Here is a 26,445-nt window from a genome sequence, read left to right on the forward strand (position 1 = left end):
AGCCTCCCTCCTGAGAAGGCTCGAAGCTTGCTCTGTTCAGCCTTCCTTTACATGCTGCTGACTTGTAACAGGCTAAGTAAGGACAGTGCAGTAGCTCTCCCTTGATGAGATTCATTTCTGTCATAGGACAGCTTCCCATGTTCTCCTGTACTCCCACAGGCAATGTTACCCTTCCCTTGGGCAGGGAGGTGTATACAGGCTTGAGCATACACTGGCTTGTCCATGAGGCTGAAACTACCTTTTCTGAGCCACAATCCAGCTGTGTAGCAGCTGTATCCATATATATCTTCCAGGGCAACCTGAAAACTGACTAGGTATCCACAGTCCTTTTCTAAACCAACAGTCCTTTTTGCCTGCACATACTCAAACTACCTGAATTCACTTGGTGCTTCTTCCCATGTGATCATACAACTCATCCTTTTCTTACTAGCTCCCTTTAGCTAGGCTGTTCCATGGCCTCTGCATACTTCTTGCAATATCTTGGTCTAGTCACAACACTAAGCAGGGATAGCTTGACCAAGGCCACAAGCCTGGCCGAAGCATCTCCAATCTCAAGAGCATACCTGTGTGCCCCTGGTCAGAGTTAGCTATGAATTATCAGTTCTTTTGCCAATAAACCATCGGGCCTCTTGTATCCTCACACCAGTCAGACAGACATCTATATTGAAACTTTATTACAAAATTATAAAGCAGATCTCTGTAACAAAAAATACACATTTGGGGTTGCTTTAACACCCAATTAAGTCTGAGAATCATAAGCCACTTGAAGTAACATTCATATCCAAAAGATTTCAAATTTATATACAACAGATATCGCATACTAATTCCTTTACTGCTTTTTAGTTTGGATCCAACAATTCCAATGTATTGGAATCAGCTGTCCCAAGTCCTTTAAAACAAGTCTCAACTGAAATCTCAGAGCAATCACAGCAAAAGCCATAAGATAATTGGAAGAATTAGGTGTAATTAAGACCAAGGATCCATGAGAGACAGGAGAGGATTTAAGGATTTAAAACAAAAAATCAGATTTTCTAAATGGGCTAAAGACTAACTGGAATGGGATCTTGGAACTCCCAATTTTTATTTGGAGTAATAAAAACCATTACCCTCCCCCCAAAAGGGTGGTTTGACACCCTTTTTTTTCCCCCCAAATTGAAACCTAAATTGAGACTTAAAAAGGCAAGTTATTTAAATGAGTAAATGTCAGTTCTAATTCTTACAAAGGTTATTAGCCAGCCATCAGTATATTATTTTCAGTTCCTATCTAGGAGTAAGTCAAGGCCTCAGCAGAGAAAAGAAGGAGAGATCCAGCGTCTGCCTTGAAGTTATTGCTAGGTCTGAGCTGCACATAGACCTGCTTCACAGTGTACTTAAGAGTAGCTGAGTACATAATTCTTAGCTAAACTGGAGGCACTGTAAACTATAGTACTTATCTGTCCAGCAGAAGGGCTAAAGGTGGAGTCCTTAGAGGGAAATTTGATTCTCCCAACACTTCCCAAGGCTACTGCCCAGAATTAGATCATCCAGATTTCCTGTAGGTGTTGAGGTAAGCAGAGTAGGGTTCTGCCCACAACTATCCCTAAAGGTGTTTGGGGTTTGATAGAAAACTTAAGCATTAGTGGATCCTCCTTAGGTTTCCTTCTGCCTTCTGGAGTCCTAACAGGCGCTTCTGCACTCATCTCAGTTACAGTGTATGGGAGGGGTAGGGATCTGTCAAAGCCTGCTCAAGTGTTAAGGGTTTTCATAGTCTGTCCACTGGGAATAGGAGTAAACACAGCTTTTCTGATGGTATATGTTTTGTGCTTTGTTGAGCTTTTCCAGTGAAGTATAGAGCCTTCAGCCACTCTCTTCAGTGGTGGTACAAAGACCCTAAGCATCACCTATTCACGGTTAAAGGGCCTCCAGACCTGCCCCCCAAATCAATCGGCTGAGAAAGGAATGAAATTAGGATTTTTTTTTTTTGGTCAGTTGTGGGGCTTGAATTCTGGGCCTGGGTGCTGTCCCTGTGCTCTTCAGCTCAAGGCAAGCGCTCTACCACGTGGGCCACAGCACCACTTCTGGTTTTCTAGTGGTTAATTGGAGATAGTTTCACGGACTTTCCTGCCCGGGCTGCCTTTGAACCGTGATCCTCAGATCTCAGTCACCTGAGTAGCTAGGATTATAGGCATGAGCCACCCACTCCTGGCTAGTAATTTTTCTTTTTTCTTTTTTTTTTTTGTCGGTTATGGGGCTTGAACTCTGGGCCTGGGAGCTGTCCCTCAGCTCTTCAACTCAAGTGTAGCACTCTACCACTTAAGCCACAGTGCCACTAGAGTTTTCTGAGTGGTTTATTAAAGAGTCTTGCAGGCTTTACTGCCGGGGCTGGCTTTGAACCGTGATCCTCAGATCTCAGGCTTCTGAGTGGGATTACAGGCATGAGCCACCAGCACCTGGCTCTGAAATTAGGAATTTCTGGCTGTCTGCTAACAGGCAGAATCTGGTATCATTTAGTATTTTCCAAACCTTTGGCTTTACTGTTTCTCCAGGAAATTCCTCATGATTAGAGAAAAGCAAAGTTCTGTGCCCAAGTTCTTGCCTAGAGTGAGACCAACATTTTGCCTGTTGGAAAAGGAGGCTTAGAAGGCAAAGCAGCAAGTCACCCAGTGCTTCCTTTCCTCATAGTCCTAGATTACAGATGGGGCAAAGTCAGCCCCAAAAGCAGCAGCAGCAGAGATCAGCTTGCAGGTGGCTGGACTTCCCGGCAGTTGGGTGCTTCGTTGGTTCCTAAGAGTAGGTCAGGAGTCTGGTGGCTTCCAACACCAGCACTCAAGGAAGTGATGCTTGACAACTGAGGCTTTTCTATAGCACCCCTGTGTCATTTTCACCATCATTAAGTTTACTGATCCAAATTCTGTCCTAAGAACCACTGAAAAATTCACATTTTTTTTGGTCCAAAGAAACAAGTGGATTTTAAGCATTGTAGCAAGAGACTTTAAATGTATGTTAAAGCACAGAGACCAGAAATTTAAATCCTAATGTCTGGAAGGGAACCATCTCTAGCAGGACTTCTGATTGATGAGATAGGAAGGTGTGCTTAGGGAGCTAGTAGGGCACAGGAGGAAGCGTGCCTAGGTTCTTAGAGGGCGGGAAACGTGGTCCAAGCTCTGAACATCCTCTGTCACTGAAACGGTCCCTTACCCAGGGGATCTGCACCAGTTCCCACTGGCCCAGAGCTCAGCTCATCAAGAGCCATGCCTCCATGGCAAGATAGGTATGCCTAGAGATAACATGGCATCTTTGCTTTCCCTGGTCTTGGGAACACTGCAGAATTTCTTCTGATAGTCTGCCTCTACACAAGCTGACCACCCTGAACTCAGACACCCTGGGCTACATCCTATAAGGCACTGTAGAAGCTGATGCAAACCCTCAGGACCGGAAGACATGCACTGCGCGGATCACATACTGCCGGCAGATGGGACATTCATTCATGCGCTTGCCACACTTGGTACAGGTCACCATGTGGCCACACTCCAGCAGAACACAGTCAATAGGTGAGTCCATGCAGATCTTACATAGGTTCTCCTCCAGGCCAGATGGCACTGCTGCTCCTGCACAAATAGGGCAGAAAGGGACAGAGGGAACTGTCAGTGTACAGAGCAAAATGTGGGAGAGAAAGAATGCACCCCCAAGCCCATACATTTTCCCCCAAATAGAGCTCTTCCAAGAACACTCCCTCAGTAACTAGCTCCAGTTGCTTCTGTAATCCATACCTCCTGCAAGGACTCTGATTTAAAGTATATCATTTGCAGCTCAGACTCATGCCAGAACATGAGAACTAAGGCAAAGTCCTCAAAGCTGAAAAACCATTTTCAGACAATTGAGGCTGTAATATACTGAGTGAGTGGTACTTAAGGGACTCATTATCCCCTGAGGCAGAACATGCAGAAAAGATAAAAGTGATTCAAAAAAGTTTAGATATAAACAGAACTATAATGAATGGTTCATTAACAATCACAAGGCTTATCTGTAAACATAGTCCCAGTGTAATATAGCCCAGGAACAAGAAGGCCTCTGGTATCCCATAATCTCCTCAAGGGAAGAGCAAGGAAGACCTTTATTCATAACCCCTGATGCTTACCACGTTGCATTATAATTTTGGCTTGCCCACTTATCCCCCCAGTGGACTTAAGAGCTCCTTAATTGATCATATTCAGCCATTTTCTACAATCATATACTTAACATCTGTCGTATGTTCTGAAGTCAGATATGCATCTTTGAATCCTTGAAACACTGGTCACCTGATACATATTCTCTAAATGTCTGATAACACTCTCAAGATAATAACAGTATTTACTCAAAACTGTGGATATGAACTTACAGGACCTGGGAAATATCCTTATTACTCATTTCCTAGATGAGGCAAGGGGCCAAAGAGTTAAGTGGCTTGCCCAAGAGAACACAGTTGCTGAGATGGTTCATGGCAGGTATGGCCTTGGTAGAGACTATCAAGATGGTATTAAATGCCCTGTGCACATTTATTGAGACTCCCATGAATAATTGTTAACTGGCTTGTGCCAATAGAGGGATAAGACAGCACCCTAGTTCAGCCACACAGAAAAATCTTCATGTTCAATAGCCTAGCTATCAAGTGTCTCAAAATGCAGCCTAAACCAGACAGCCATAACCAGACCTGTCCACACAGCAGTCCCTTCTACCAGCTGGGAATTCCCCTAATCTGTTGCACCCATTCTTTCTCTTCCTCTTTTTCTGAACTACTCAAAAAGTGAAGAAATACTTCCCCCAGATGGTGAACTGGCTGTAAATGGGAAATAAAACCTATTTATCTCCTTTGTGGCTATAATCTGGAAGAATTGAAAGTATACAGATATTAAGATAAACTGGAGCAATGTATAGAATTGTAGTTATAACTTAGGGGAGTTATCAATAAACCTTCAACCTCAGAGGGTCAGCAGTCTCCCAAGGAATGAGAGAAGGCAGGCCCCAAGTGAGCATCCTGATCTTGGTATCATGTACCTCCAAGTGATCACAGAGAATGAAGGAAAGCTCAACTCTGCTCCATTCTGAGTAGGAGACCAAAGGGAACAAATTTGAAAAGTCTTCTGGAAAAGTTTTGAAATACTTTGTCGGCTCTAACACTATTGAGAATGATCTTTCTTGGAAAGAAGTCCCAGAAAACGTACAGCCTATTTTAGAACATTCAGCAGTATGTGTTAGGGACTTAACACTAGTGTGTCCTGGGTATACGGCAGCAGAAAGCTAACTATGTAACAGCTTAGCAGCCACTGTCTCCTAAACAGCTCTGCTGCCGCTTCCTTAGACAGGGCTCTCACAGGTCCCCACCCTATACTACACATGGTTCCTATGCCTCAGCAGCCCCATCGTGCCCATCAGCAGCCTGTGCCAAAGATGTTGAGAAATTGGTTCTGTGAGTTTCTGCATACCCTTCCTCTGGAAACTCATATGCTCACAATTAGATTGTGAACCTCATAGGGCTGAAGGAGAGAAGGATAGAACTAAGTCTAAGCCCCTTCTCCAACAATTACCTACCATTTTGGTCTTCAGCACCACCCACTGAAAAGGAAAGAAAGATGCATGAATGTGTGACAGGGTGATGACATAGGAGAGTAGCCGCCTGCTGCCAGCCTTTCATGCTGGGATCTGGGCTTGGCTAGACTCTGGATAGACACTGTGCTCTCTCTTGCTCTACAAGCTGAGGACTCACATGGAGCACCTGTGCTACATCTGCTCTGCTCTTTAAAAAAGCCAGTCCCCTGGTCTGCACACACAAAACTGCCAACTACAAGGGCACTGGAGATTCCTACTGCCATGGAAGGCAGCATTAAAATCAAGGAAGAATGGAAAATCTGGCTGTTTTAGTGAGTCCAGGATTCTGAATAAAATTCCCACTTACAGTCAATACTGTTCCTCAGGTCCTTACAACTCTAGGGAGATTCCTCAGACAATCCCAAAGGGAAGACTGAGACTCTGGCAGCAGGTTAGTATTGTAATTTAAGTGGTCAAGTGCCTACCTAGCAAGCACAGACCCTTAGTTCAAACCCCACCACTGTACCACCACCTCAAAAAAAATATCATGATCAATAATGAGGACATAGTCTAAAGCATTTCTTGCCAAACCCCAGACACAGATATTATTCTGGCCATCTCATAAAAATGGTAACATGTAAGATGCCTTGGGAAATAAAGGTAGAGCCCAGGTACAGGCAGAACAGATACTTCCTCCATGCACCAGGATTCACTTTTCAGTCTCCCGAGTTTAGAATCAAGTTCTGTTAATGAGTGGAGGACAGAAGGGCCCTGAATGTAGACCTGGAAATCCTCAGTGAAAATCTGGGCTCCACAAAGAGAGGGCTATGCTGCTGAAGCTTACTGCATGGGCAGCTCGGAGGAGTAAATGCCTAGCCCAGTCTTGGTATTTAGCCCTAAGAGGCAGATTGTTAGATGGTGCAAATGTACAAGTTGACTGCTCCCACTGCTAAGTACAGGACTGACTGTAGTCAATGTCATCTCATTTGGAATGACAGCAGATGCTCCAGAGCTCTGTGCAGCTGCCACCTGGACAGCCTCGCCCCTCACCCAGGTGTTGCAGTCCTTTCTGATCCTTGTACAGCCGGGTCACTCTCTCCATCAGTTCCCACTTCTCACAGCAGCCCTTGTAGTTGACAAAGTTGCGAGCTAGGATCTCTTTCAGCTGCCGGACCGTCAGGCCTTCGATGTCTTCCAGGTGTGTCAGGTCAGACAGAGAGGCCCTCCGGCCTGGGACAAAACCATCCTCTGAGTCAATGGACTGTAATGGCAAAGACAAGATTAGAGGTTTCAGCTCTTGTGCACCCTTAACCTGTCTCCAAAGACCCCAAAACATCCATCACACCTCAAGAAGAGAGAATAGAGACAGAGTACTTGGCATGATGCTTGACATTGTAAAAAAGACTGATCACTGATCTTTTCTTGACCTACTGTTTGCTGTTGAAGCAGAAACACTGGTTGGGCCCTATGTAGGAATCCTTACTACTCTACTGACTAAAAGCTAAGTAATACGATTTGGCAAGTCGCATCCCTCTTTTAAGCCTGCCGGCCCCTCCATGAAGGAGAGAGAGCAGTCCAACCACACAGACTTCCTGTAAAGATGAAAGGTGAGAGCGCAGCAGCCAGCAGGTATGGAGCTGGCCCTTCCTATTTGGGAGAGTTTGCACCTCTCCCTGGCAGATGTTCCTCCATACACTGTCCCACCATCCTTCATGGTCCTAGTGGCTTTTCTAGGCCCTGCCTGAGACCTAAACCTGTCTCATCTGGCCCCTTCCCTTCACAAGGCTACTGCTGTCCTAGAAGCAGAAGACAAGCACAAGATTTTCACAGCTGCACCAGAGCCTGCCCACTGCAGCTCTCAAGACTGGGTTAAGAGGCTCCCCAGGTCCACATGGCAACCTCACACCTGCTCACACACAGGACAGCACTCAAGGTTAAATTGGAATGCTGGCACGAAGTCCCCAGAAAAGGGGATTCCCAAACTGTTACCACAGCCTGGGTTCTGAGTCTGCAAAGGCATAGGAACACTCCAAACAAAGAACAAAGACAAAGGCCCAGACCTGAGCAGAGGCCCCACCTGGGTCTCATCCTCAGCAGGTGTTCTGGCTGTGCTCTGCAGGTAGACGGGATCCTCGTGGTCCTGAGACACATGGCCATTGGCCTGTGGGAAGAGAAAGGTGCCATCACATCTATAGAGATGCTTCAGTGATTTGCATGGCATGGACCTCTCTCAGCTCACATAAAGTCCATACCCATCTCCCACAACTGGAGGCAACCCAAAAGCATCACAAACACCTACTCTAATACCAACTGTCAGGTACAAACAATATAAACAGATTTCAGAGGATACACAGCTAGCTGCCTCAAAATAAAAGTCCACTAACTCTGGTGACCAACAGACTGGCCTTAGCTGCCACCCACTGTCAGTGTGTGCTCAGCTTGAACTTCTGGGGTAAAAGGACAATAGCTGTGGCTATCCCACTGCTGGACTGCTCTCTATCATCATGTTTATTTCCACCACAGACTCCAAAGTGTCCTCTTACAACTTCTACTCACGGCCCCTGTTCTGTCCCCTCAGACCAATGGCTGTGGGTTTTCCAAACAGCTTCTACCATGTTCTCCTCAAGCTTCATGTTTCCCTGGCTCCTCACCCAACTCCAAGGGGACAGTTTCCAGACCCTCACCTTAGCCCCGCTCCAGCCTGGTCACTGCTGTAATCAACACAACATATTCTAAGAACTGTCTGGAAACCTAGTTCAATTTTGTCATCATAATTTAAGAACCTATGCCTAAGACCACAGAACATACATGTCTCAGCTTGAGGAGTTCCACTCTGCTCAGGCTTCTAGCTTCTCAAAAGGAGCCTGCTGGGTGCCCCTTTATGAGTTTCTGCCTTGTAAGCTTCTAGTCTCACCACCATTTATCCACAGAGCCCTAACTTGTGCACCAGAGTTCACAGACCTTCCCACCAGACCTTTACTGGTGTGCCAGTAAAGGGACCTGTGGGCTCTAGCCCTCATCAAGAGAGCCAAACTACTACAATGGAAATGAAACACCAAAGGCCAACGTGATGGCAAAAAATGAACGTGTGTATGGATGCATCTGAGAAAGTGTCTCCTCCATCAATATAGTTCTCTTTAGCTTTGGGCAGATGTGGTGACGCCCACTAGCTCCTTGCTGTCCCCTTGGAGTCAGTTCAGAAGCTAAGCTGTGTCCGAGTAGATAACTTTTCCCTAGAGAAAGAAACTGCATGCTATAAAAGCATGCTCTTGCTTCCCACTAGCCCATAGCTACATCAAAACCCACTGTATCTGTACTCTGGTATGTTCGCTGAACACACTTCCTTAACAACTGTTGCTAGGGCATTAAAGGTAAAGGACAGAACCCTAGTGCAACAAGCATTGAGCTGCTTTGGACTTACCAGACACCTTGCACCAGTTACCTAACTTCCCTATGCCTGTTTTTTCTGCTTGCAAAAAAAATGTAGATCTCACCAGAATAGAAGAAGTGGGTTAATGCAAAGATCCTCTGAAAACCACAAAGGAAAGAACTCACTAATCTCTAGTATATACTGTGACCTGTAGGTGCAAGCTAGAAATTTCTGGTTAATGACAAGAATTTATCATCTCTTGTTGAAAAGTCTACCTGAAGATTTTGTAGGGAAAATAATTTTGAGTTCCTTTCCTGGTTCCCCATAGGCAGAGAAGTGATCCAAAAACCAAGCAAAAAGAGGGATGTGTATAGAACAAGAGATGAAACTTAAGAACTAGAGCTTAGGAAAGTGTGAAGGCCCAGCTAGGGAGAAAATCATGCTCAAGTCAACCAGGGGGTTAAATGGTTTCTCCCAGTTAAGTTATGCCATCACGCTGGCCTTTATGCCTCAGCGTGCCTGTCAAGAGCTGAACTGGGCCCAGTCCTGGCAAAGAAAGTGATCATAAACAAGAGCCTCAGCTGTCCACACCATGTGGGGGGACAGACAACATGAGCACTTTGTCAGCCCTGAGCAGCTCCCAACTCTTCAAACATATTGCAGTGTTCATGGCTTTCCTCCTTCCAAGCAAGATCAAAAGCCCTATTTGCCAAGCAATGGTGGCTCATGCCTGTAATCCTAGCTACTCAGGAGACTGAGATCTCAGGATCACAGTTCAAAGCCAGCCTGGGCAGGAAAGTCCATGAGACTCTTACCTCCAGTAAACCACTAGAAAACTGGAAGTGGTGCTGTGGCTCAAGCAGTAGAGCTCTTGCCTTGAGCTGAAGAGTGCAGTGACAGCATCCAAGCCCAGAGTTCAAGCACCACAACCGACCAAAAAAAAAAAAAAAGAAGCCCCATTTCACTGGAGTAAGCTCCAAGTTTGCCCTAAGTGACCAAGGGTCAGTGACAAAGATGGATATGGGGCTAGGAATGCAACTCAGTGATGGAATGTTTGCCTAGAATGAATAAGGAAGGTTAGATACCAAATGGAAAAGGCAGGAGGGATTTGGAGTCCAGATCTTGTAGCCTTGATTCATGTCCCACCCTTGTCCAACTCCTATACACAGATGGCAGTTAGGTGTTCCTTAGATCTGTGTGACACCACCACTCCTGACCTCACCCAAATCCAGGAGCGCCTCTATGTGGTTACACCTGGGCTGTCTGAGGACAAAGACGGTGTGTTACTCACTGCTGTGCTCCCATGCTTGAGTTGGCAGTGGTCAGTGCACTGTTCTAATCTTACCTTTTCCAGGCTTCCTGGGGCTACAAGCAGCTTAGAGTTTAACATGTACAGCCAGCCCCTGCTGCTTTCACACAGTGACCAGAAGGGCATCAGGGTCCTGTCACAGTAACCCCCCCCCCTCGCATTGTCCTCTATTCCTATGTGCCTTATTACCAAGCATCCCAATCCAGCTAAAGACAACTGGACAAATGGGAGTTAGGCACAAATTTGAACAGAGCTAAATTTGAAGTTGATGGTGAGCACTTTCAAAACATTTCTAACCAATAACTTTATTGTTTTAATGTTTAAAACATGGAAGTATTAACCAACAAGACTCAAAAGCATAGTAGCAAGCATATTCTCTCTGAAGAAAGCAAGGCATGAGCCTGACATCAGGAAAGATCCTGCATTGGCAGGCAGAAGAGACTTCACCTCACACCAACTCCCACAATGCTGCAGGAGTGGAAATGGGCCCTTCGGCCTGCATTGGGGTGCAGGGACTGCACATGGACCCATACCTGGTTTTCCTGAGCCTGGGCTTGGGGACCAGCGGTGGCCTGTGTAGGTGAAGAAGGGAGGCTGGGTGAGGTAGCTGGTACAGTGCTGGTGTGAGGCTGGTTCAGGAAGGCCTGCTGCTCGGGGAAGTCTGGGGACAAGGTGCGAGCACGAGTCCTGTCCTCCTCGGAGATTATAGGCTGCTGGCCCAGCACCAAGAACACCAGCTCCTCTTTCTCCCGGCACATTTCAGTGGAGATATCGTGGAGGCTGAGGTAGTCCCTGAGGTCCTTCACCTTCATCTTCATGAGCTCCTCCCGCTGAAAGGATGTGGCTCGAAACCGTTGGCAAAGAAGGCAGAGGCGGGGCCCATTCCCCTCCTGGCTCGAACAGGTCATGCAGAAATTTTTCTTACAGTCCAAGCAGGTCTGCTGCTTAGAGCAAGAAGTAGAGGAAAGCAGTCAGCCTGAGAACAAGGCAGAGCAAGATAGAGCGACAGGACTGCCACATCAGGCACTCACCTTACTAGGTTTTTCCTGAATCCAAGGATACCAGCTACTTTGCAGATTTCAGACTTCGTGCCTGTAACTGTGTGTCCATGTACAGAACACTTGAAATTCATAATTTAAGGCTTACTTAATAAAAGGAATTAAGTTAGTAACTACTACTATTACCAGCTTGGCATCAAAATGCTCTGCATTTTTCTTATGTCTCTCCCTCAACTTCTTGCAGTAGCACACTTTGGAATCGGCCTCCCTGTCTGTAAAGTGGACTGGTAACAGTACTTACCTCAGAGGGTTGCTATGAGAAAAAGAGTGCATTGAAAATTAACTGACAGAGCCGGGCGCCAGTGGCTCACACCTATAATCCTAGCTACTCAGAAGGCTGAGATCTGAGGATCACACTTCAAAGCCAGCCTGGGCAAGGAAAGTACATGAGACTCTTATCTCCAATAAGCCACTAGAAAAAGCCGAAAGTGGTGCTGTGGCTCATATGGTAGAGCACTTGCCTTGAGCTGAAGAGCTGAGGGATAGCGCCCAACCCAGAGTTCAAGCCCTACAACTGATGAAAAGAAAAGAAAAGGAAAGGAAATTAACTGACACATAGTGAATCCTCAGTGTTAGCTGTCTTAAAGCTGAAGCTAAGAATCAGGATCCAAACCCTAAACTCTCATTCTTCTTGCATTAGTGCTGAGGAAATGTATGACAATTACAGTTTTTGTCTGTTCTTTATGTATATGTGTGGTGCTAGAAGTTAAACCCAGGATCTTGTAAATGCTAAACAAGCACTCTACCACTATACCCCCCAACCCCTGCTGTGTGGCTTCGGTTGGCCTTGAAATTCATATGCAATCCAGACTGGTCTCAAACTCCCAGTTCTCCTTCTGCCTGGCTTTTATAGGGATAATAGGCCTGGGTTGTTAATATTCAGTTTAATGAGGGGCTACTTCGTGTTAAAAGTATGCCTGGCTTGTCATTTCTTTCCCTAAGCACCCTGGCATTAGTGGTCTTCCCAGGTTCACAGAGGAAGCATCCAGAGATGAGGGAGATCAAGTACTACATTTAAGGTCAGGCAATAATGCCAGAGCTGGAACTCACACAGAATGTCTGAGTGCGCTGCCCCACAATCACGGTCTTCCCTCCTGACCATGCTGCCTCGTGCAGAACCATGAAGGCAGCCAGCAGGACTGAATTGGGAGCCTGGCTTTCCAGCTCCCAAGCCAGTATCCTGTCCACAGGGGCTGATACCAGGCTCTCCTACTCCAGCAAGTGCTGGGAAGTCGGTGGTGCATAGGGCATTAGCAAAATAAATATTTACACAGTACAAGAGGGCGCCCTGCTCTCCTCTGTGAAAGCACACAGTGTCTTAGTTAAGCGACAAGTGCGCCTGACCAGCAAGCTGGCACTGCCTGGCAGCAGCCACTCCCACAGTCACAGACGGCACACCAAGATTGCACAACCCACAGCCTGCCCACGAACAGTGACATCTGGCTGAGTGCAGTTCCAACCAGTGGCAGGTCACCCTCCCAAGGAAGATAATTCCTGAGCACCCTGGGATTGTCCTCAAGGGCACCCTCCCTGATCCTCTAAAGAAGTTGGAAGCTTTTCACGCTGCAGTGACTTAAGTACTGACCTACATGTTTCTTCTCCCTCCTTTCTAAATATGGAAAGCTGTTCGAGCTATAAAAGAATGCCCCAGAGACTTAGGTTCTCATAGGCAAGACCACAGAAGCCTGGTGGGGGCTGCAGGGGAAGTGTGCAAAGTCAAGATAGTTCTGGTCAGAACGTGTCTGTGTGTCACTCACACAGGGAGGACATGCTTCTCATCCAGTGTAGGTTATTACAGCTTAGAAAGCATTGTGAAGGGCACACAAAGCCCCCTTTTCTCCTCCCAGCAGTAACCAGACTGTAGCTGTATGGACTTGACGGCAAAAGGATTTGCAGCTGTGCCAGCACCAGAAGGCTCGGCAGGCAGCAACCATACACGTAGAAATGGGTGTTTGGAGTTCATTCATATGAAAATCTTTCCTGTGGGGAGTGTGTTTAAGATAGCTAGCAGTGAAATGAAGAGGCCTCATAAAGCTGTGGTCCTAGCATGGAACATTACTTAAGTCAAGGCAGTCTGACAAGACCTACCTTGGCCCAATTATAAAGTCAGCATTGCTCAATTGGTCAAATCCAAACCACTCTTTTCAGAGAGAGAGAGAGAGAGATGTGTGTGTGTGTCTTGTTGGATGTGAGGTCAAAATGCAAAAACAGCCACACTGACGGCTCCTGCCTATATCCTTGTTACTCAAGAGGCTGAATTGTGAGGACCATGATTTGAAGCCAGCCCAGGGAGGAAAGTCCTTAAGACTCTCATCTCCAGTTAACCATCATAAAAAATCTTAAGCTGGGCACTGGTGACTCATACCTGTAATCCTAACTACTCAGGAGGCTGAGATCTGAGGATCATGGTTCAAAGGCAGCCCAGGCAGGAAAGGCTATGGTGAAATTCTTATCTCCAATAAACCACCAGAAAACTGAAAGTGGCACTGTGGCTCAAGTGGTAGAGCACTCACCTTGAGCTGAAGAGCTGACAGCACTCAGGCCCAGAGCTCAAGGCCCACAACCAACAACAACAACAAAAAATCTTAAAAGTGAAGGTGTAGGGGCTGGGAAGGTGGCTCAGTGGTAGAGCGCATGCCTTGCATGCCAGAGGCCCTGGGTTCGATTCCTCAGCACCACATAAGCAAAAAAAGAAAAAAGCCGGAAGTGGTGCTGTGGCTCAAGTGGTAGAGCGCTAGCCTTGAGCTGAAGAGCTGAGGGACAGTGCCCAGGCCCAGAGTTCAGGCCCCATGACTGGACCCAAAAAAGCAAACAAACAAAAGTGAAAGTGTAGCTCAAGTGGTAGAGTGATAGCCTGGAGCAAAAAGAAAAAGCCAAAGGGCAACACCCAAGTCCTGAGTTCAAGCCCAGTACTAGCACACAAATACATACACACATGCACATGTGCACAAACACACACACACAAACACCCACACACATACATACATGACGCAAGACAACTAACCAGCTTCTGTGTGCCCCTGCCCACAGGGACTGTGAAGTAAGCAAGCCTCTGAGACATACCCTAAAGAAGTAGCATAGGGCTTGAGGCTACAAAGCCCCTCATGCAGTGGCAAGAGAAAAAAAGGAAAGAGGAAAGACATTAGCAAATGGGGCAGAACAAGCAAAGGAAATGCACCAAAGACATCAGACCAACAAGACAGCAAGAAAGATGAATTAGAGAGCCACGTGCCTGCGGAGATGCCCAGATGTTCTCAAACACTGACATCCAGCCAAAGCTGACAGTGGTGCCTCAAGGAGGCACAACTCCTCAGGGACTCAGTGTGGGGTGCTTCACTGGCTCCCCTTGACCCAGCTGAAATTCCTTTCCCATGGCAGCCTGCCTATGTGCTCTAGCACTGCTAAGGTCCACCTTAAGGCAAGAGACCTTAGCAGGACTCTTGCCTGCCAGTCTTAAGGATTTTTATATACACCTCAGCAGAAAGTGGACACTCATAGAAAGGTGACAGTCATGTTTTATTCTCTTTCTCCTCAGTTATCTTTCCATTCTGAGGCAAGCACAACCTCCCCACCCTTCTCAAACTGGCCCAACTAAAGAAGCTGGCTGCCAGAACCCCTCCCAGACCTCAGGGTCACTGCTTCAAGATAGGTAGAGAGCCAGTACAGATGAGGTTTCTGCAAAACTGCAGCTTGCCACTTCTCTCCAACACTGGAAACTTGTGGAATGAGGGAGATACAAGCTTACTTTATTTGCTCTGGAATTCCTTAGCATTATCTATGTAGTCCACCCAATGAGCATGTAGAAAACAGTGACCACAATGGAGACGAATCAACAGTAGGACTCATGTGATCAGTTCATTTCAACCACTTGTAGAAAAGACAGCTTAAAAGCTTCTGGCTGTGAAATGCCAAACCCTGAAGAATACTGATCCACTTAAGCATGAAATTACAAATGAGTACTACTTGTCCAAGAAAACATCCTTCGTATTCACAAAATTCATGTGAATTGTACAAAATCAATGCATACTTTTATGGGGGGGGGCGCATTGTACCAATAACCATCTCTCAGCCTCAAAATTGGATTTGTCTAACCTCATAAAGCTTTCTTTATTTGGCAGCTGGTCTCTGGTCTCATGGTTGGTGCTGCTGCCCCAACCTCCTTGGCTGGATCAGAGAAGGCCTCCTTCACCCCATTCTCCCTATCTCTGGTGATATTCAGTAACTTCTTTCCAATCAATGGTAGGAGACAGCTCCTCATTTATTTATTTATGTTTTGGTCAGTCATGGGTCTTGAACTCTGGGCCTGGGCTTTGTCCCTGAGCTCTTCAGTTCAAGACCAAGTGCTCTACCACTTGAGCCACAGCACCACTTCCGGTTTTCTGGTAGTCAGAGTTAAGAGTCTCAGGGACTTTCCTGCCTGGGCTGCCTCTGAACCATGATCCTCAGATCTCAGCCTCCTGAGTAGCTAGGATTACAGGCATGAGCCACTGGCGCCCAGCTAACAGCTCAAAATTTTAATCATTGGCATGCTCTAAGGCCCTCAGGTCTGGCTCTGTTATCTTCAACTGGACATGTAGCTGTCTCTTGGTGGGGAACTTTGGAGTCAAGGCCTGAGTTTGGAGTCCTGGCTCTGCCACTTCCTAGCTATATGATCTTGAGGTGCTGATTCAGTTGAAAAAAAGGTATTTTAAGATCTTCCATGCTATTTGTCAGTCAGGAACTTGATATGTCTACTTTATCACATACGAAATATGGTCTGGTCATTCTAAAATCAATATAGTTATTGTGAAAATCAATATAGTTATTGATGTGTACCAGGTTGGTCTAAGAACTCAGTTTTTCTACCTCTGCTCCAATGTTGGTATTTCAGGTATGATCCACAACACAGTCCCATAAAGACAGGAAGGGGATGGGGAAAAAGAAAGGGAAAGGAAAAGACAAGGCAAGCATGGTGGCATAAACTTGTAATCTCAATTTCTGAGAGGCTGAAGCCATCCTGGGTTACAAAGTGAGACCTTGTCTTAAAAATAAAAAGCCAGGTGCTGATCGCTTACACTCATCATCCTACACAGGAGGCTGAAACCTGGAGGATCTCAGTTTGAATGCTAGCCTGGGCAGAAAAGTCTACCAGGCATGAGCAAAAAACCAAGTGAAAGCATAATGACTTGAGTTCAAGCCCAGTACCAGCACAAAAATAAAGGAAAGAGTCCTTCATAAATGGCAAATAGGTTAAAAAGTATTCTCTTGGTTTCCCATTGTTACCGTTTCAGGTTCACATTCTATCCAGCCCCACTTGGGACTACAAATCATAATCTCTGTGCTTCTGAGCCCTTGCAAAGGGACAGCCACACCCCACCAAGCCACACCCACCATCACCCAGCCAATGATCCTCCTTCCTACTCCCAAGCATTTCAAATGAAATTGCTACAGTAGACAGGCCCCAGTCTTGTCTGCTAGGATCTTAACGTACCTGAGACATTCTTGACATTGCTTTCAATAGGAGCAGGATTATCTGTAGTCAGGCCTTGTATGATGGCAGCTAATGGAACAAATCACAAAGGTACCTGCTACGTTCCAAGCATTGTGCCAGGCGCCCTTCATAGCTTGCCCCAGCTTATTCTCTCAGCACTGGGATGGAACACTTCACAGATGGGGGACTGAATTACAAGAGGCTAAGTCATAGAGCTAGTAAGTAGCCAAACTGATATCTGAATTCTGTAGTCCAGCTCCATGTGAGGTGCTCTTAAACAGCTGTTCATGAACAGTGTGTGTGTGTGCGCGCGCGTGTGTGTGTGTGTGTGTGTGTGTATACCAGGACTTGAACTCAGGGTGTGTGTGTGTGTGTGTGTGTGTGTGTGTGTGTGTGTGTGTGTGTGTGTGTGTGTGTGTGTGTGTGTGTGTGTGTGTGTGTGTGTGTGTGTGTGTGTGTGTACACCAGGACTTGAACTCAGGGCCTGGGCACTATCTCTTTGCTGAAAGCTAGTGTTCTACCACTTGAGCCATAGCTACACTTCTGGCTCTTCACTGGCTAATTGGAGGTAAGAGTCTCATGAACTTCCCTGCCCAGGCTGGCTTCAACCTGCAATCTCCATGTTTCAGCCTCCTGAATAGCTAGGATTGCAGGTGTGAACCAATGGCATCTGGTTTATGAAAATCCTTATGAAAGGGTCAGGCTGGTCCCTGGCATCACACAAGCAAAAGCCAGGTGATAGGCATTCGCAGGACCAGCAGCTTGCCTGGGGTCCTGAGGCCCTGGTGAAGAGCAGGCTAAACAGGCAGCACTCACCTTTCGGGCTGTGCTTGCAAAATTAGCCCCACAGGCCTTGCAGCTTGGCTCCGAGCCTGTTGGGGAAGGGAAGGAACTGTACCCAGGATTGGAATAGGCTTGCGTCCTGGCTCCCTGTTGTGGGGGGACCTCCTCAGGCTGTCCATCCAAGCAGAACCAGTTGCAGCAGGTTGCCCACATGATAGAATCTGGTACAGGGAGGAAAGGGGAAAAGGTCAGAGTTAAGACCCCCAATATGGTAGTTTCTATCCCCAAGGGCACAGGTGAGCAGAGATTTGCATATCCTTATCTGGTGAGTGGAGCAGAGAACTTATTTTCAGGGGCCTTGGGTATCCTTGTCAACTCCTCTACAACCAGTTACTGGTCCACAGATACATGATGCTGCCAGGGCAGGATGGGCTACCAGATTGGTGTACCTTTGAAAGGTTGCTGATTCCTGATGGGCTTGAATTTAAAATAAATTTCACATACATTTTTTTTCTTACCTTAGCAATTAGGATTTCCTTAACACCCACTTTATCTAGGAACATCATCCCTAAGGCTGGCAGACAGACATATGGAACTTAATCTCACATACACACCTCCATACTCAGATTGACTTTGGTGATGGAGGGTATTAATTGCTTTATACAGATAAGGCAAGCTGGGTACAGTATGAACCTTAATACCAACTCAGGTACTTGGGTGAGGATCAAAAGGATCACTTAAGAGTCTACCTGGCCAACATACGAATAATCTATCTAGCTGGGAAGGTGGCTCAGTGGTAGAGCGCTTGCCTTGCATGCCTGAGGCCCTGGGTTCGATTCCTCAGCACCACATAAGCAAAAAGCCGGAAGTGGCGCTGTGGCTCAAGTGGTAGAGCACTAGCCTTGAGCTGAAGAGCTGAAGGACAGCGCCCAGGCCCAGAGTTCAGGCCCCACAACCGGACCAAAAAGAAAAAAGAAAAAAAGAAAACCCCAATAATCTATCTAAAAGAAAAAAAAAAAAAAAATATATATATATATATATATATATGATAGATAGACAGAAGCAAATTAGGCTCAAAGAAGTCTAACATACAGCTAGTATACAGCATCACTTCAGCAACAGCTCAACTTCTGGCTGTTTTGCTGATGAGGGCTTTCCTGCCTGGCCTGGCTTTGAACCACAATCCTCAGATCTCAGCCTGCTGAGTAGCTAGGATTACAGGCCTGAGCCACAGATGCCTGACAAGAGTTGAGATCCTAAAATCTCATGTCTTGGGACTGGGAATGTGGCTTAGTGGTACAGAGCTTGCTGTCTAGCATGCATGAAGCCCTAGGTTCAATTCCTCAGTAGCTCATAAACAGAAAAAGCCAGAAATGGTGCTGTGGCTCAAGTGGTAAACTACTAGCCTTGAGCAAAAGAAGTTCAGGGACAATGCCTAGGCCCTGAGTTCAAGTCCGAGGACTGGCATGTATGCATAAATAAATAAATAAATTCCTATGCCTTCTGACTCTAAACCTGAGGTCCTTTTTCCTTATGCCATGTTGAACCTTGACCTGCCCTCCTATGAACCAATGATTTGTACCCCAAACTTATACAAATGTCTTAGAATACCTGTTTCTTATGCAGGTCATTTCTTTTCTACCCTTAAGACCCAGGTTCCCTAGGTTTCTTATCCATACCTGTAGTGGATCCTAGCCTGTAGAAGATGCTCAACAAACATTAGTTCCCATGCTCTATCGGGGCCAGCGCAGGTTAATCAAGACATCTTGGACATTATTCCCATTTTACATCTCAAAGGGGCCACAGGGACTGAGGACTTCTATGCTCACAGAACAAAGGATCCAGTCGCACATGTCAGAATAACCTGAAGATGGTTAAGAGCAAGCATCTACTAAATAGCAAGCTTTGCTGCAATGTGGGAGTGTTGAACTCAGAATCCAGCAGTCAGTGTAGACATTCTGAGCCTCAGCTCTGCTTACAGAGATAATAAATGAAACATCTAATGTTACTATTCAATAATCAGGTCACACAAGAATGGTATTTTCTACTGTCTCACTGCTTCAACAATGGCACTTTCATAGTCCAAAGACACAGTAAGCTGGAAGGAACTAAAGGCCCAATGTGGGTCATGACACGAAAGAAAGAAGGGGACCCTGCCAGAAGGAATCACGTCCTGGGACATGAGGGTTCTAACAGGCCGCTGGCTTCTTCAGGGACTTAGCTTTCCAACATGGTCTGCAATGTACCTGTGCTATGTCCTTCCCTTCTGTAAGCACCTCACCTACTTGCCTTGACCTCTCTGGGACTCGGGGCTGTAATGGTCTCACAGTACCCAGTCACAACAGGTGGCTCAGCAAGGACTACTGAACAAGTGAATCATAATATTTAAATTTCCCCTAGCCAACACACTCATTCCATTTCCTGAACATCAAAACCATTTCTGACTCAGTATCTCTCTTCTGAACACTCTAAGGTCTCAGAAGACAAGGACCTAATCTGCCTTATTCACAAGAAATAGTTCATTTGGGATAAGGATGTGAAGTTTCCTCCCAGCACAGGTGGTACAGTAAAAAGGCTTTTTGTTGGCACAGAATGAGAACAAAGGAATAGGAACTCACTGACTATTTTTTAAATCTCATGTTGATAAGCATACTTATCAGCAGTCAGGGTCACAGCCCTACTATCAGCTTAGGGAGCTGCCTGCAAGTTATACCTTCCCCGTCTTCATGTTTCTCTTCTGCACGTGCTACAGGCCAGGAAGCACTAAGTAAATACTAGTTGTGACCATCTGCATCATACATGCCTTTACCACATTTTCTCTGGGAGGGTAGAGATAGAAAGTATGCCTAGAGACTTTGCAATTGCCACTTAATTTTCCTGTCCCTTGTGAAAGGGCCAAGGCCAGGGGTGATTCATTAACTACTGGGAAAAGCTCTCCTGCGGCAGGTTTATAACCTTTCCTGAAGCAGCTTCCCTTCCCCTCACTAGGTGAGGGTAGTGTAGCCCTCACCCTGGAGGAGTTCACAGTCTAGGAGAGAACTAGAAATGTAAAGCCCACAAGTGAAAGGTGAGGGCAGACAGCATTGATTGAGGTCTGTGCAGGGGCAGCACAATGGTGGAAATGCAGCTCGACAAGGGCAAGAGGCATGTCAGAACAGACTTCTCAAATGAGGCACCACATCTCAAAGTGAGAGTACACAGAAATTATCAGCACGCTGGGAACAGAAGACATTTTGAAAAAGAAACAAATGCATTCACATTGAAACCAGAAGATGCTTTGAACGGTGGGTATGGGCAGACCAGCACTTGACACAAGTGAATGAGGACCATGGAAAACCCTGCTTATTGGGGTAAAGGCTGGGACTTTTAAATGAAGCAGAACATGGGGCAGGGGATTGGTGGTGATTGAGGTTTTCTGATTTCACTTGTCTGTCAGCGCTTAAGCAGTAAGCAGACTGGAAAAAGAGATCCACAAGAGGGGGGGGGGGGAGGGGGCTAGGAGCAGGAGACTGCAGCAGTCCTACTGTAAAGATGCAATGGAGTAAAAGCTAGAGCAGGTAGCTCTCTGGCAGAAGTAGCAAGACATAACCAACTGTGGTAGTACATGCACTCAGGAGGCAGAGATAGGATGATTGAGACTTCAAGGTCAGCCCTCCCTACATAGAGATTCTATCTCCAAAATATGAATAAATAGAATGATGGGAAAATGAAGCTCCAGGACAAATCCCAGAGTTCTTTATTTATATGACAGAATAATTAGTAGAATCATTTGTTGGGATAAAGATCTCAGGAGGGGGCACGTGCAGGTGTGTGGAGAAGAGCACAGATAGGGTAAGGTAGGGTAAGATGGCCCGTAGAACATGCTGGTCCATAAGAGGGTCACATATACATGGGTAGGCTAAAAGACAAAGGTGGGAATCCTTGTCTTACTGGATATCTATAGCACCAGAGTTGGGCAGGGAACCCACTAGATGACTGGATGGTCTGGGCAGAAGAGAAGCTGGCTGTTGGCAAGCAGATGAGAACAAAACTAGTAGAAATGAGGCAGGAAGGAAACTTGGGGGAGGGGGGGTAAAACTGAAGCGTATTGTGAGTTCCAAAAATGACCCAGAAAAGAGAACACAGAAAGGAACACAAAACATTCAAAGGACTTAGTTTTGGGAATGCGTGAGTGTGCTCTTGATCTGAGCAGTTTAGAAACAGACACTCATAACCACAGGTTGGAAAGTGAATGAGAAGTGAGAATTAGTAAAACTATAGTAATTATTTTTTCAAGAACCATCTGTGGTCTGGGCATATGGTTCATGCCTGAAATCCCGGCTTCTCAAGAGGCGCAGAGATCAGGAGGATCATTATTTCTGTTTGATTTTTGTGCCAGTCTTGGCACTTGAACTCAGGGCCTGGGTGCTGTTCTTAAGCTTTTTTTGTTCAGAGCTAATGCTCTACCACTTGAGTCCAATAATAAGTTTTTGGTAATGAATTGGAGATAAAGAGTCTCACAGAGTTTCCTTCCTGGGTTGGCTTTAAACTATGATCCTCAAAGTAGCTAGGATTATAGGCTTGAGCCACTGGGTGCTTGGCAAGGATGGCTATTTAAGGTCAGCCCAGGCCAAAAGTTCAAGAGACCCCCCATCTCAATCAATAAGCTAAATATGGTGACCTCTGCTTGTCATTCCAGCTATGCTGGTAGAATGGTCACAGTTCCAGACTGGTCTTGGGGGAACAAGTGAGACTTTCCATGAAAAGATAAGGTGCAAAGGACTGTGGTATGATCAAATGGTAAAGTACTGCCTAGGCCTGAGTTCTAACCACAGCATCTCTCCTCTCATTCACACACACACACAAAGACAACTATGAAAGAGAGAAAGAAGGAAGAGATGAAGAGGACCAAGGTCATTAAAATAAATGTAGACATATTCACTGGCTACAGAGGAAAACCCAAAAGACAAAGCAATTGCAGAGGAGGGAGCTGGCCATCAGGAGGGAAGTAAGAGGAGAAGCAGAGAGTTATCCAGCATTGCCAAAAAGAGAGAGAGGTGACAGAGAGGGAGAGAGGGAGAGAGAGAGAGAGAGAGAGAGAGAGAGAGAGAGAGAGAGAGAGAGAGTTCCACACACTGTAAAATTTTCTCTAAGAGTTAAGGATTCCATCAGAATGGAGAAACCCAGCTGGTAAGGCACCATCAGTGGGAAACAACAAGGCCACATATGGCCAACAGCAAACTTTACCCAGGGTCTAGGAAGCAACAGCTAGGTGAGGCACTGGGAATACCATAAGGGAAGGGATAAGGCCATTGCCAGGGTAGGCATAGGACTTGGAAAGGCTCTGTGGCTCTGCTCTGCCACCCTGATCCAACACCAAGAAGGCTACTTCTAGGCTGGGCGTCAGGAGAGCCCAGCATTCTCCTCACTATCTCCCTTCTCTCCAGCCTCAAGGGCCCCCTCTAAATGTTCTATTCTAATGCCTGGCTACCATGAAAAGGGACACCTGGCTCCATTGAGACTTGAAACCTGCCATTCTGTGACCACACAGGCCCCACTCTCAGGTGGAGGGTAAAGTCTTAGCTTGGGTTTCTGAATGCCAGGAAGGGTACCTATGGGAAGGAAGGACACAACAAGTCTCAGTGCATTTTTAAAAATCTCTGAGACCTCTTGGGCCTAAAAAAGTCAGCCCCTAGCTTTTGCTCTATTTAACAACCATTTATATACCAGAAAAGAAACCTTCGCGAACCAACCCAGATGCCCCTCAGTAGATGAATGGATCAAGAAAATGTGGTATATATATATACACAATGGAATTCTATGCCTCCATTAGAAAGAATGATATCACCCCATTTGTTAAGAAATGGAAAGACTTGGAAAAAATCATATTAAGTAAGCCAGGCCCAAAGAAACATAGGTCCCATGGTTTCCCTTATTTATAATAACTAGTATATGTCTGAGACAAGCAGAAAAGGTCAAAAGCTATGTACGTATGACCAGATAAGATGTTGTTAAGCGAAATGAACCCCAAGATAGAGACACAAGTGGTTTTTTTTTTCTTGCTATTGTTTCTAACGTATTTATAATGTACCATGTGATTTTTTTGTTTCTTTGTATGTTCCTCCCCCATGGTATAACCCCTGTTCTCACTGTATTTGATGTTGGTGCCCTGCATCTTGTATGTACACTTCTAATTTGGGGAAGAGAAAGATCGTTTGTAACAATGAGATGTACAAGATACTATGTTGAAAATAAACTTTACAACTTGGGGGGGGGGGGGGTAAGTTGTAGAGGTGGGAGGGGAGGGATGGTAGGGGAAAAACAAAGGAGGAGGCAACAATTCTTGATAGGAAATGTACTCATTACCTTGCTCATGTAACTGTAACCCCTCTATACAGTATTTTTACAATAATAAACATTTTTACAAAAAAGAAAAAAGAAACCTTTGCTACTGTGGTCAACTAAGAGTACTCTACCAAACTGGCAAGCTCCAAGCCTAAATAGCACCTATATTCAGGATAATTTCCAGGCAAGAAGTTGTGAAATTAGCCTTCCAAGTAGAATGCTTCTCAGACAAAATAAAAGGACATAGTGTAGCTTATCCTCCAGTCCTAAACAGATCCACACTCCACTTCTGTTGCTAAATAACTACAAGTGGAGCCAACCAGTTATGGACTGTGGTAAACTACCTGCCTCCCCCACCCCTTTTCATTTTTTTTTTTTCAGTATCAGAGCTTGAACTCCTTTTCATTGGGCTTTTTGGCTCAGGGCTGGTGTTCTACCACTTAAGTCCTATCTCCAGTTCTGGCTTTTTGTTGATTAATTGGAGTCTCATGAACTTTCTGCCCAGGCTAACTTTGAATCACAGTTCTCAGAACTTAACACGCTAAGTAGCTAGGATTAAAGGTGTGAGCCAGCAGCACCCAGAATCACCATGCTTTGACAGCTTTACCTGTTAAGCTCCTCCTCACTGGCATTGAAGATGGAGTATGGCATCTCTACTGAAGGCTTGAAATCCTTCCCAAACTCCTCTCACCCCGCTGAAAAGATGGACTTGGAGATTTGAATCGTAAGCAGTCTGACTGCTCTCCTAGTAGGCTTTTGCAAAACCTTCCACTTTGCCTCTATATAGAGGAGAAGGTGGCACAGGCCGGCTGGGAGCACAGAAGGAAAGTGTCTTTATTCCTGGATTAAAAGCCCAGTGGGCATTTTGTCACCTAGACAGTTACCCTGTACTTTCCTGGGAGACATGGCACTGCTGAACAGGAATTCTGCAATGCTAATCTCAGGGTAAGATCAATGACTGGCTCCTGTGCACTGGCAGCATCATAGTTAGAGGCAAAAGAGAAGATAATGCTACTTCTCCCCATTAGGTCCAAATTCCTAATTTTTTTTTTAAATTTTTTTGGTCAGCTATGGGGCCTGAACTCTGGGCCTGAGCACTATCCCTCAGCTCTTCAGCTCAAGGCTAGTGCTCTACCACTTGAGCCACAGTACCACTTCTGGCTTTTTCTGCTTATATGGTGCTGAGCCTAGGGCCTCATGCACGCAAGGCAAGCACTCTACCACTTAGCCACCTTCCCAGCCCCCTAAGTAATTTTTAACCTGTTTTTTTTATTGTAAAAATAGTGTAAAGAGGGGTTACAGTTACATGAGTAAGGTAATGAGTACATTTCCTATCAAGCATTGTTTCCTCCTCCAACCCCTAATTTTTAAAATAACTTGTCTATTTGTTCACTTGCCTAAGGAAAATAAAGTGGGTCAGTGGCTGTCAGGCGTTTCCTGAAGGAAACAAGGTAAGAAGCTGATCTGCAATGCAATTCCCAAACTATCTCATCACTCAAAACTAAGGCAAAAAAGGCACCAAGGTTTTCATCTAAACTGTCTGGATTTTAATTTTGATAATTTTTTTTTTTGGGTCGGTTGTGGGGGCTGGACTATGGGCCTGCCTGGGGGCTGTCCCTGAGCTCTTCAGCTCAAGGCTAGCGCTCTACCACTTGAGCCACAGCGCCACTTCCAGCTTTTTTCTGCTTACGTGGTGCTGAGAAATCGAACCCAGGGCCTCATGCATGCAAGGTAAGCACTCTACCACTGAACTACTTCCTAGCCTAAACTATCTGGATTTTAATTAACTATTCACCAAGGTGGTTCCAAGACAGCTACATCATGCAACTAATACATTTATAGGAAATCCATTGTATAAGACTTTACAAATACCTCTAAATTGCCTAATTAAAATGCCCCAGGGGCTGGAAAGGTGGCTCCGTGCTAGAGTGCTTGCCTTGCATGCATGAGGCCCTGGGTTCGATTCCTCAGCACCACATAAGCAGGAAAAAAAAAAAGCCAGAAGTGGTGCTATGGCTCAAGTGGTAGAGTACTAGCCTTGACCTGAAGAGCTGAGGGATAGCGCCCAGGCCCAGAGTTCAGGCCCCATGACCAGACACTTCCCCCCCCCCCCGCCCCCCAAAAAAGCCCCAAACCTCAGAAATGCTTTATTTGTTTTTTGTTTTGACTTTTGTTTTCCAGGTACAATGTGTGAATTCAGGGCCTCGTACTTGCTGAGCTGGTGCTCTTCCACTTCAGACACACACACACACACAAACCTTTTTTTGCTTTTAGTTACTTTTAAACAGAATCTTATATTTATGCCTAGAAACAGCCTGGGACCAAGATCCTTCTATCTAGGACTGGGAGCGCAGCTCAAATGATAGAATGTCTGCTAGCAACCACAATGCCCTCAGTTCAAACCCCAATACCACCCCTCCTTCCTATGCCTCCCAAGTAGCAGGGATTATAAGCACAAACCACCATAGCCAGCTTGTTGGTTGAGAGAGGAGTGGCACTAATTTTTCACTTGGGCTGACATCAAACAATGATCTTTATGCCTGTCTTCCTGACTGCTAGAATTACAGGCACGTACCACCACACACAG

At 45.9% G+C, this 26,445-nt stretch overlaps 1 protein-coding gene across 7 annotated transcripts in view; it reads right to left on the bottom strand.

The window, feature by feature from the left end:
* Positions 1–2,852: 2,852 nt before the first annotated feature.
* The window catches only part of Rffl (ring finger and FYVE like domain containing E3 ubiquitin protein ligase), a 72,713-nt gene continuing 49,120 nt past the window's right edge, over positions 2,853–26,445 (bottom strand). For 3 of the 7 annotated variants that reach the window (XM_042694032.1, XM_042694033.1, XM_042694023.1), the window contains 6 exons: positions 17,568–17,755; positions 10,757–11,164; positions 7,622–7,705; positions 6,595–6,805; positions 5,548–5,571; positions 2,853–3,587 (listed from right to left, as the gene is read on the bottom strand). In XM_042694032.1, coding sequence (XP_042549966.1) covers positions 3,406–3,587; positions 5,548–5,571; positions 6,595–6,805; positions 7,622–7,705; positions 10,757–11,164; positions 17,568–17,747 — 1,089 coding nt within the window. In that variant the 5' untranslated portion in view covers positions 17,748–17,755 and the 3' untranslated portion in view covers positions 2,853–3,405. Of the gene's footprint in view, positions 3,588–5,547; positions 5,572–6,594; positions 6,806–7,621; positions 7,706–10,756; positions 11,165–16,751; positions 16,821–17,567; positions 17,756–25,613; positions 25,617–26,445 lie in introns of those variants that run through there. The other 4 variants (XM_042694034.1, XM_042694036.1, XM_042694029.1 and 1 more) reach the window with 4 other exon arrangements.

This window comes from Dipodomys spectabilis, unplaced genomic scaffold (genome assembly GCF_019054845.1).
Source record: "Dipodomys spectabilis isolate Male_0828 unplaced genomic scaffold, ASM1905484v1 ptg000004l, whole genome shotgun sequence".
NCBI classification, from domain to species: domain Eukaryota; kingdom Metazoa; phylum Chordata; class Mammalia; order Rodentia; family Heteromyidae; genus Dipodomys; species Dipodomys spectabilis.